At 42.2% G+C, this 12201-nt stretch overlaps 1 protein-coding gene across 9 annotated transcripts in view; it reads left to right on the plus strand.

Moving 5' to 3' along the window:
- The window catches only part of LOC105492926 (SUMO specific peptidase 1), a 66543-nt gene extending 55255 nt beyond the window's left edge, over window positions 1-11288 (plus strand). For all 9 annotated transcript variants that reach the window (XM_071071805.1, XM_071071808.1, XM_071071809.1 and 6 more), the window contains 5 exons: window positions 1-204; window positions 1049-1128; window positions 2404-2488; window positions 3014-3109; window positions 4418-11288. In XM_071071805.1, coding sequence (XP_070927906.1) covers window positions 1-204; window positions 1049-1128; window positions 2404-2488; window positions 3014-3109; window positions 4418-4480 — 528 coding nt within the window. In that variant the 3' untranslated portion in view covers window positions 4481-11288. The remainder of the gene's footprint in view (window positions 205-1048; window positions 1129-2403; window positions 2489-3013; window positions 3110-4417) is intronic.
- The last annotated feature ends 913 nt before the right edge of the window (window positions 11289-12201 follow it).

Here is a 12201-nt window from a genome sequence, read left to right on the forward strand (position 1 = left end):
ATCATCAATTTCTACATGAATATGCTGATGGAGCGAAGTAAAGAGAAGGGCTTGCCAAGTGTGCATGCATTTAATACGTTTTTCTTCACTAAATTAAAAACGGCTGGTTATCAGGCAGTGAAACGTTGGACAAAGAAAGTAGATGTATTTTCTGTTGACATTCTTTTGGTGCCCATTCACCTGGGAGTGCACTGGTGTCTAGCTGTGAGTACCCCTTTCATTTTTGATAAAATGTAAAAGCTAGGTAATTATAGAACACACAAAGGGTAGTGAGTAGTAGTTCTACATTTTCCCTTGATTGTTGAGAGAAAGAGTGTTTAGTAGTAGGTTGACTAAAATCAGATAGATCAATGAAGTTCCTATCAAGATTGGGATATAGATTTTGAAGAAAGCTATGGAATTTCCTTTTCTGGAAATATTTAAAAGAGAGTTATAGGGTGTCTAAGCAGTCTTAAAGGAAGGCATGGGGGAAAAAAGTGACTTATTAATGATGCTGCCACTCAGATTCTGTGACTGTTATTTTCAGCCTAATCGTGACTTACCTTGCATACTTGGTAATTTAATATTTTTATGACTCTGTGAGCATTAGCTTAATGTGTTAATAAAACTGTTTCACAGTCTGTTTTGGATTACATTTGAAAAGCATAAAGCTAAAAGGAACTTCTCAATATAAAGAAATAAAACCCAGAATCTGCTCACCATCTTTCTGAAACTGTGGAAATGATTTTGAGATACTCACCTTATATTCCCTGAAAATCATGTAGTTTCTTCACTGTTGCCCACTTTGCAGAGGGAGAGAATGAACATTAGAAAAAGGCTTCACAGCAGTAATGGGGCCACCCGTTGATCAGTGCCATCATAGTTTTATGTGAATAACCCCTTCATTTTTTTTCTCTGCAGATTAAGCATAATATAATGCAAAGTATCAGTCAAACTTACCATGATTTTGTAGGAAGTCTGGCAGAAGGTTCCAAAGGGCAAGAAAGGGAAAAGCTTAAACCAATTTTCTTCACTTCATAAACACCCAAATTTTTTTTCTTATTCTCAGGTTGTGGACTTTAGAAAGAAGAATATTACCTATTACGACTCTATGGGTGGGATAAACAATGAAGCCTGCAGAATCCTCTTGTAAGTAGGGAGTTGAGGACAGAAGAGTTTGATATCGGGTATATGTGGTGTTTTTCCAGTAATAGAACTCAGTTGTTTGATACCTTCAGTGGAGTGATTGATAAAATCTTCATATTAAGTAAAAATGCATATTTTGTGTCTAAGTAAGTTTAGTTTAAAAACAATACCAAAGTAAGCCCTAATGGGAGCAATTACTATCCTAATGCACTAAAATATAGACTAGATATAAAGATATAGATGCTACTTAGAAATCATTTATTTATTTATTTATTTATTTATTTATTTTATTTTTTTTTTTTTTGAGACAGAGTCTTGCTCTGTCGCCCAGGCTGGGGTGCAGTGGCCGGATCTCAGCTCACTGCAAGCTCCGCCTCCCGGGTTTAGACCATTCTCCTGCCTCAGCCTCCCGAGTAGCTGGGACTACAGGCGCCCGCCACCTCGCCCGGCTAGTTTTTTGTATTTTTTTAGTAGAGACGGGGTTTCACCGTGTTAGCCAGGATGGTCTCGATCTCCTGACCTCGTGATCCGCCCGTCTCGGCCTCCCAAAGTGCTGGGATTACAGGCTTGAGCCACCGCGCCCGGCCCTTAGAAATCATTTAATCCGACCTCCTCATTTTTCAAATGAAGAGACCAAGGCCCATAGAGGTGCCTTTGATTTGCCCAAGTCCTATTAGTTAGTGGCTCAGGTGGAAACCAGAATGCAAATCTCTTTATGCTCCACCTGTTTCATTTTCCAAAACACCTATTCCTCACTGTACCACTCTGATGGCCAGGAGGAAGTAGATTCCACAATGGTAAACAGTTTGCACTTAAGAGTGCTCTATTGAAGGTATTCTCAATACATTGTTGATTTGGATTTAATTTTTACATAGGAGAACCAAGCTAACAATAGTAAATAAATACCTCAGTAGTGCCAGAAAAGCACTTTTCTTCCATTAGATTGAGTTCTAAAGGACCATATAAACTAAGGAAAAGATAAAAAGAATCATTCCTCAGAAGGAATGGTAGGTAGAAGGAGCTTAACTATTATAGGCAGAGGTCATGTTCCTTTTGAGTTGACAGAGTGGACATCAGAAGAGGCAAGCTAGAAGAGGCAAGCTCAGCTCTGGAGAAAACTGAACAATCCAGGGATTCCTTGCCCAGCATTATATACTCTTTTCCTCAGAAGAGCAGATGAAACAAATTTGTTCCTAGGGATTGTCAGCTGCATTCTTAGTGTGGCAGCTGTCATCCATGTTCTCCACTGCTTGTCTCATTCTCTCCTGATGCCTTTAGGCAATACCTAAAGCAAGAAAGCATTGACAAGAAAAGGAAAGAGTTTGACACCAATGGCTGGCAGCTCTTCAGCAAGAAAAGCCAGGTACTTTTCATCTTGATGAAATAAAAATCCTAAGAGTAGGGTATCTGGGGAGGAAAGAATTTTACTGCTTAATTCCCATGGACCACCTGTCTTAGTGTCTAGCCTGACTTCAGCTTGGTTGGTTGGTTTCTGGGGGAGGATAAATTAAGCTATCCGTAGGAAAACAGTGTGTTTCTTATGTAGAACTAGGTTTGCTAAATGCCCAGATATTTTCCTAAGCTTTTCACTCCTAAGGGGAATGTTTGCTGATTATTTGGCCTCTGGGGGAGGGAGCAGTTTTTATACCTTTAGGTGCCATGGAAGTCTGAGATAGTCTCCAGTGTGATTACTATGAAGTACATAGACCTGACTGGAATGTTATATTTTGTTTCTTTGAGCCTCTGTTGTCCTGACTGAGGGGGCCAGAGTCATCTGTTTATAATTTAGAGAAACCTGTATAATTTATATCGTTTCGTTCTTATTTTTAATCTAAGAAGGAGAGAAGCTTGGAAAGATGTCATTTTTTTTTTGTTGTTGGTCTTCCAGGAAATTCCACAGCAGATGAATGGAAGTGACTGTGGGATGTTTGCCTGCAAATATGCTGACTGTATTACCAAAGACAGACCAATCAACTTTACACAGGTGAACTGAGCCTTCCATAGGGAGCTCTAGGATTACCTTGTCTCCAAGCTGCCCTGTAGATGTTTTTCTCTCCAGTTCTCTTTAGGAGCCTCTGCCCTAACCTTTAGCGTGCTTCAGCCCATGATTCATAACACTAATGGTTACTGCCTGAGCCACATCACAAAAGAAAGAAAATTAGTGATAAGCCACGTCCTGGGTTACCACACCTCAGTTATTGTAGTAAAAGTTTCCTGGTCAAGAGCAGAACCTTCTCTGCCTGTCTCCTCTACCTACTGTAACTTCTAAAGAGAACTGGGACCATAGCAAGTTTCTTTAGTTCCCTTGCATTCCGTTAGTAGTCAGGTTTGGGAATAGGCCATACCTCAATCTCTTAGTGTAATTTGTTATGCTGCCCCCTCCCCTGACCCCTCACTTGATGAATCTGGTCAGTCTTCTCTTAGAGAGTGATTGGTCATTTCTGTCCATGTGGTCCCTCAGACCAAAGTGGATTGAGACTAGAGATTATGGTTTATTCTGATGTGTTCTCCACTTAAGTCTTTTACTTCTGTTTGAATCAGTGGCTTTACCAGATTTTTCTACCATAGCCCTTTGTCTAGACCAGCCTGAGCTGACTCTTGAAGTTCCCTTAATTCTTCTAAAAAGTGGATTTTTTATTTTTAGGCCTAGGCTCGTATCCTCTTAAAAGTTCAACATAGAGGACTTATTAGACACCATTCTCAAAATTCTTAGAGACATGTGGGCATAGCCTGGGGATTCCTGGAGATACCCAGTGTAACTTCTAAGGCTATAACAATGAAAAATAGCAATAGAAATTACAATAGAAAAAACAATGAAAAGAAAAAAACCACATGTAATCAAGAATGAATAGTTTAAAAGACCAGAAATACAACTGAGACTGTTTGTTGAAAACCTTGCAAAAGAAAGAAGTATGGGGAGGCCGGGCGCGGTGGCTCAAGCCTGTAATCCCAGCACTTTGGGAGGCTGAGACGGGCGGATCACGAGGTCAGGAGATCGAGACCATCCTGGCTAACACGGTGAAACCCTGTCTCTACTAAGAAATACAAAAAATAGCTGGGCGAGGTGGCGGGCGCCTGTAGTCCCAGCTACTCGGGAGGATGAGGCAGGAGAATGGCGTGAACCCGGGAAGCGGAGCTTGCAGTGAGCTGAGATCCGGCCACTGCACTCCAGCCTGGGCTACAGAGCGAGACTCCGTCTCAAAAAAAAAAAACAAAGAAAGAAGTATGGGGAAAGGAGTATTAGGTCTAGACAAAAGCATTGAAAATTAAGGGTGTCTCTGTGTCTCTACAGCAACACATGCCATACTTCCGGAAGCGGATGGTCTGGGAGATCCTCCACCGAAAACTCTTGTGAAGACTGTCTCAGTTAGCAGACCTTGACCATGTGGGGGACCAGCTCTTTGTTGTCTACAGCCAGAGACTTTGGAAACAGCTGCTCCCAGCCCTCTGTTCTTGTAACACCCTTGATCCTGGACCAGGCCCTGGCGAGATGCATTCACAAGCACATCTGCCTTTCCTTTTGTATCTCAGATACTATTTTTGCAAAGAAACTTTGGTGCTGTGAAAGGGGTGAGGGACATCCCTAATCTGAAGAGAGAGACTGCTTTTCACTTCTTCAGTTCTGCCATCTTGTTTTCAAAGGGCTCCAGCCTCGCTCAGTCCCTAATTACGGGACTGAGAAAAGCTTGGAAAGAATCTTGGTTTCATATAAATTCTTGTTGTTAGGCCTTACTAAGAAGTAGGAAAGGGCATGGGCAAAAGGTAGGGATAAAAACCACCAGCATATACAGGACATACACACACACCCACACACACAATTTTCACGATGTATAGTCAGGAATGTGACTGTAAACTGGATTTTGGGGCACAGGCATAAGTCCCCTCCTCCAGGACCTTTCCTATTTATATGTCCCTATACAAAATCCACCTGCTTTTATACGTAGCTGTTTTATCATCTGTAGCTTCATCCTATCCGGAGGCACAGCACATGAGCCCTGGACAGGTCCCAAAGTTCCAAGCAGTCCTTTCCTTAAAAGCAGGGGTTTGCATGTGCTACCAACACATGATATGGGGAAGACCCACCCAGGGAGCGGTTTCAGTGGCGCAACAAAGCACCACTTTTACTGTTGCCTGCTTCTGACCAAGAAGAAGAAGGACCTTAGTATTTAGCATAAAATTCCAGCGTTGGATGAATGCAGGTCTAGTTTGGTCTGTGGCTAGTTTAAATATGTTTCTAACCACAGAGAATTTCATATGTATACATATATATATACATATATATGTATATATATGTATAAAATTTCACAGGGATATGCTATTTTTTTCTTTTTTAAAGACTGAATGTGTTCACCATTTAGCCTGTAGATTTATTTCCATTTTCCAAATTCCAGCACACAGAGATCCCAGCCCCTGTGAGTAGGGTGTTTGTGGACTACCTAATGGAATATTTTGAGGCCTGGATGAACTTTGCCATATGGGTAGAGGTTACAGAGGGGGATGATATTTTCAGCTAAAAAAAACGGGTGGAGCTTGGACTGATCAACTTGAGATTTTAAAACTGCTATTCCTTTTCTTTCTAGCATCTCTCCCCACCCTCTGAGAGCTCCTCAGGCTTAGATAGTGAAGTGATCAATGCCAGTGTCATTTTGTACTTAAGTTCCAAAGTAGGAACATTTTATACTTTTTTCTGTATTGTAATAGGTAGTTTTGTATGAAATCTTTTCTCCTCTCCCCTTGTACCGCATTCTTTCCAGCATTGTGCTTTTTCCCTGGGCTTATTTGAAAATTTTACTGTTTTATACAAGCTTGTTTAGTACATTTTTCTATGTTTTACCACAAGTTACAATTTGAAAAGAAAACTATTTTTTTTAAATATTCCATTGTTAACTGAATGTTACTGTTTCCACTCCAGCAACTACATGTCCTACCTTCAACTGCCTGCCTTTTGGGGAAAGACCACCTTTTGTGTGCTTGTTTTCTCTCTCTCTCTTTCTTTCCCTTTCTGTTTCTGTCTCTCTTTATTTTTCTTTCTTTTTCTTTGTTTTGAGTTTTCTGTAGGAAATAAATAGCTTTCTATATATGAGTTGCTGGGGACCTTCACATTCTCTTTTAGAAAGCTGTGGCATGCAGGCTCATTACAGGACTCCTGGAATATTGTCTAGTTCTTGGTATTTACTGTATGTAAGCAACAACTTGAAAGGTGGCAATATGGTATAGATTTGGACTATAAATCAAAAGACCTTTTTCAGGTTCTTTCACTATTGTCTGGGGGACTCAGAACAAGATTGTTCTCTGTATTTATTGTTTGTCCATTTAGATAACATCTGTCTTACCTTCCTCACAGACTTTGTACAGACCAAAGCAACAAATATTTATTGCCATGTATAGCAGAAAATGAAACATGCAACAAAAGCACTTTGAAAAATATATAAGGAATTGTTGAGCCTGTCTGAATTTGGGCCCCCTTTCTGACTAACGCAGTTTTGCACAAGGTAGAAGTTAGTGACCCTGAGACCATCTTACCACCCTGGACCTGGTCCAAATACAGACTTACACAGTGGACCATTCTTTCCTGAGCTAGCCAACAAGATCAGGAGTAGTATCTGGAAACTTTCCCCTTTGTTTAGGGGTAGTCTTTGATGACCAGGAAAAAAATATATATTTCTGCATTTTATGGCCCAAAGGCATGTTATTAATGTCTTATGTAATTTGCTTTAAACTAAGTAAGACTTTTTTTCTCCTGTCTTCCCCTTTCTCCTGTGTTCAGTGCTCATACTCACCTGCCTTCCCTAAGAAAGGAATATTTAAGGGATGATACGCACTAGATGCCAGCTATAGAGATCTCAACAGAAACCATAGACCCAAGAATCACTCTGAGACCCTGAACAGAGAATACCAGATAGACCTTTCTTATCCATTTGAGAAACACATGGTCTGAGGCACAGAGGATAGTCACATCCCATTTGTCACCTGGGACCCACCATTGCTCCAAGGAGTCCTATTTAGGGTTGAATGTAACAGTACTTTTCCCTCATCCAGCCTGGGGAATTTGTGTCAACTGACTCCTCTATATGAGATGCTTCATACTTTTATGTGGAATTAATTTCTGTATTCTTTAGCCACTGTAATCATGCTGGCATCTTCTACCCACTGCCCCCAGCAATGTTAGCACCAAGATCCTGAGGTAGAAACACAGATAACCTAGAAAAGCACTTCATTACTGCCTGGTTTTACATGGCCCTTAAGCAGCTCTAGTGGGTAAAGGGGGAAGAGTTCACTTAAGAGCCCCAGTGTTTTTAATGTTGCAGCTTCTGGTCCTGTGCCATCCCTCTGGCTTTTAAATATGTCTTGCTGGAGTAAGAGAGAGGACTGACACCTGCGGTTTCTTTTTGTTTGGTCCACCTGGATGGACCAACATGAGGTGGAATATGATGCTTTCACCCTGGGAGTTCACGTACCTAAGAGAGTTGGAAAAAGAGGTGTTAGATTATTAGGCCCTATTGTTAAACAGGCCACGTGCTAAACTCCTGGGAAGGGTACCTTATTTCCCTGCCCAGGAGCAATGCATCCACAGCTTGGAATTTCAAAAATATGGGAAGGGACAAGGCTCATCCCAGCATCCTTTATTATAGTCTAGGGCCTTGTTTTACCTGTACTGACTCCTAACATCTGTCTACTAAGAAAACACACTACTATTCCCAGCTTTGAAGGTGGAGAAGGAAACATGGGACAGAGGGTTATGCGGGTCACCTGTTAAAATAAAGGATACTTACACATACTTCCTTTGTGGGAGAGAAAAGAGTGGCTAGGAGGCTTTAAGCTGGAGAGGGACCTTGAGGAAATGTTATTGCGGGCTGTCTCTCTGGCCTGTCAGGGAGATGGTAGGGATAATTCCAATTGTGTGAATGGTTGGACCAGGTGTCCGGGGGCCTTATCAAACTCTTAAGATTCTGGAATGGTATTAAGCGCCACAATGCTGCTGGGAAAAGGAAGTCAAGGCAGAGATTCAAAGTTAAATTTTTAAGGCCACTGGCTTAACACTGGCTTGGTTTTAGAGTTAAGGCGACAAGACCTTAGCTGCAGACTTTTCTCCATTCCAATCTAAGGAGTAACCATCAATTCCTTCCTTCTGGAGATTGCCTTATCCTTTGCAGAACACAAGTGCTAGGAAAGGAAAAAGTGTGGGAGAGTGGCACACAAGAAGTCCGGAGTTCAGTCCACTGGAGACTCCTCATTCAATTTACTTTTATTCTTTTCACAAATACCTACTGAGTAATCATATGCAAATCCCATCTCTTTGATGCCTTCCCTGATAACATGATAAAATCTCTCATCTGGACATCTGCAGCCCTTATAATCAGAAAATAATGTAAGTCCACATTGTCTTTGTATTGTAATTCACCGTTTGCATCATGAATGGACTGAGACATATAGCCACCAAGGGCAGGTAAATGATTTAGTGCTTTTCTTTCAAACCAGGAGTAAAAGCTGTTTCTTTCTGGCCTGCCAGTGATGAGGTAGAGGTAATTATTCAACATTTATTTAGAAAGACAACATCGTGGGCCAGGCACAGTGCCTCACACCTGTAGTCCCAGCACATTGGGAGGCTGAGATGGGAGGATCACCTGAGCCCAAGAGTTCGAGATCAACCTGGGCAACACAAAAAAAAATTAAAAAAAAAAAAAGTATTGTGGAGGGTGGAGGAAGGAGGACTGCTCATGGCAGCCTGCAACCTCCTTTGTGGTCCCAAATGGTTCATCTCTGGCCTCAAACCTAATGCCTCACTCTACCCTTAACAAAAACACCTTCCTCAGCATTTAGCATGCTCTTTGGGGTGGGTGGGGGTTCTCAGTCTCTATCCCAGGGTCCTCGTGGAAGTATTTTCTCTAACTACACAGCTTTCTGTTAAATACAGTTTCCTCCATCCTTTTTATTTCCGGTGATATTGTGCATCCCTCATAGATTGAGACTCTGAGTCTCTTACTTCTAGGAAGCCCCTTAGGCTAGGTATTTTACAAGCATGTGTTTAAGCACTGGGCTTAGAAACCCTGAAGGGTAGAGTGAAAAGATGGTTTGACTATGGAAATAAAAGGCACCTTGTCCTCAGGGTTTTATAGCCTGCTGACCTTGTTCTGAGGATCTTAGAGTCTGTATTAGAGTCTGTAGACCTTATAGTTAACTAATTTAGGGGGCTAAGCAAACACCAAGCAATACACCTTATCAAGAAGGCAGACTCATAGCCTTGTAGTTCCATACAAAGCTAGAAATAGAGGATGAAGGGGCAAAGGTGGAGATTAGTCAGGGATAATGTTGCCTTTATCTGCCTGTCTATATGATTCTTCCTAATTTTTAAAAAGTTGACTTATTTAAAATAAACTGTGGATCTTGCTTTCTTGCTTTGACTGGAAACTCCATGGTAAAAAGGACTTGGTGGTGTTTGTCTCTCTGTCCCCCTGTCTCTATGACTGTTTGCTCTGTCTCTGTGCCTGTGTCTCCTGATCCAAGCTGGACCAGTGATTGGATCCTCGGTGTGGTCTGGATTTCTGAGTCCACCCCTTACCCAGGAGTCTGAATACTGTTCATTCATTTATTTCATCCCATATACCTGGAAGTGAAGACTGGAACGCAAATAACATGCAAATTTGTGGCTCTTTGGCACTTTTAAAAACCAAACCTGTCTGTGGAGCCTGCCAAAGAACTTTCCTGAGGCCAAACACACCAGTCAGGACTTCCAACTCACCCTGCTAACTGTGGCCTTGTATTCTTGCTCCTCTCCTGCACCCCTTTCTTCTCAATATAACTTCAAAGTGAAGTGCTTGCCACTTTTCTACCTGTAAAACTCACACTCATGACAGTAAAACATAAGAAAGCACCAACTTCTCAAAAATCTATTATTTTGGGGGAACAGTTTTCTCTATGTTGGGTTAGAAGATCATCTTCTGGTCCCCAGGATGTTCTCAAATTCTAAGGTTTTCTTTTAGTCATGGTTAAGATTTTGAAGCCAATTGAATATGGAGTGAGTAGGGAAATCTTCAAGCCACGTTCACTCTTCTGATTCCTGAATGTGGTTAAAGATAGCTGTCGAATGCCTGGGCCTGCACTGGGTATCACCAGGCAGGCAATAGACTGTCCCTGAGAATGGGGACCTGGACCTAACCATGAGTCAGAGTCAGCCTTTATCCCAAACCACTCCCTGGGTACCTGGTCTGGTCTTGGGCTCTGCAGAAAGTTACAAAGGGAAGGGGGTGGGGTGCGTGTTCCTTGAACCCTAGGAAAAATATTTCACTTCCTCACCTTCCTGTGCCTCATTTTTCCGTTGTCCCATCACTAGCCAATCATCTCTGCCTATAAGAGTCAACCCACCGCTTTTCCAGTAGCATCCCCTACCACTCTCCCCTGTCCACTCTGCCTCAGCCACAATGGCCTCTTTGATGTTTGTCTAAGAAGCCAAGCTTGCTTCTACCTCAGGGCCATTCTACTAAAGGCTTCCTCTGGGCTCTGGTGGAATGTCACCCTATACCCCAATTCTCACACCCCATAGCTTTCGTACCCTCAATTTTTCCCCACAGTACTTAACAGCATCTAACTATATTACAAGTTGACCCTGCCTTATCTGAAATGCTTGAGACCAGAAGTGTCTCAGATTTTGGAATATTTGCATTATACTTACCAGTGGAGCATTCCAAATCTGAAACCCAAAATGCTCCAATGAGCGTTTCCTTTGAATGTCATGTCAGCACACAAAAACATTCAATTTTGGAGCATTTCAGATTTGGGATGCCCAACCTGTATTAAATGATTTGTTTTATCAATCTCTCACTAAAATATCTGTTCTGGTCATTATGTATTCCAGGTGCCTAGAATAGCTGAATGAGAGAATAGTTGAAGGGACGAATGAACTCCTGTTATTTAGCATCTTTGACCCGTGCTTCACTTCCGTCATGAAGCCTCCACCCTATTCCAAGTTCTCGCCTCTTTGTGTCTAGTTTATCATACTTCCTACCTCAGAGTCTCTGCCTTCAAGTTCATCGTCCATTTGTCAGTTAAGAGTTGTTGTCTTCAAATAGTGTTAATGATAATATAAACATTTATTGAGACCTTGGCCTGAGACTTATATGTGAATTACTTTATATGTATTACTTCATTTAATCTTCACAAATCTATGATGTAGGTGTATTATTATCCCCATTTCTCAGATGAGAAAATGAGGAGGATAAGAATTGAATAATTTCCCCAGAGTCTCACAGATTTTCAGTGACAGAAACAGGGAGCATATGACTCCAAAACCCCTAAAAGTGCAGGAATCTGCTGCTTCCACATGGCCACACGACTTCATCTCAACAGGAAAAACGCCTGACCTAGACTCCATGGGGACTCGACCAAAGTGAAACCAAATAAGATAGGCATCTCCACACCACCAAAGCCAGAGCTTGGTTCTCAAAGTCATCTCCTGCTTTTCTCTTGTGAGCAGGATTGAGGTCCTTATTTGTCTTTTCATCATAGTTTGGAGATCAAGGAGAATGAGAAGGTCCCTCTGCCATTGGGTTCATTTTCTCTTGGCTTCTCCAGACAGGGATAACAGGGAATTCTCCTCACCTCTCCCACGACAACCCTTTCCCGTCTGTTCTTTTTCTTTTTGGCTCCTACTTTCATCCTCTGCTCTTGGCTGCGCACATTAGCAAACCTCTTTTCTCTCGAGGTCTCTAGTCTGAATCCAGAAAGGGGAAGCCTAGGGATTGAAGGTGGTGAGGTAGGGAGATACCAAGTGGATTCAGCCTGTCTCCACCGAGGGCCTCAGCAATCCAGTGTGCCAGGTGGTGGCCCTCTCTGGGGATGACCTGGGGACCTATACTTGTAGGAATTTGGAAACATTTCTAGTGCTCCATTTTATCTTTTTGCCTGGGTCTGTGTCTCCCGCTCTGTCTCTTCAGCAGGGAGTTTCCTCGGCTATTCCTACTGGTTTGAGAATGTCAGGAATGCAGAGGCTTGTGCCCTCCCTCTCCTCCACCTCCCACCCCCATACACAGAGCCCCTCTGCCCTGAAGAGGCGGAAGTTAGTTCAGCTAGAGGCTGAGG

The sequence above is a fragment of the Macaca nemestrina genome, chromosome 10 (assembly GCF_043159975.1).
Source record: "Macaca nemestrina isolate mMacNem1 chromosome 10, mMacNem.hap1, whole genome shotgun sequence".
Taxonomy (NCBI): Eukaryota; Metazoa; Chordata; class Mammalia; order Primates; family Cercopithecidae; genus Macaca; species Macaca nemestrina.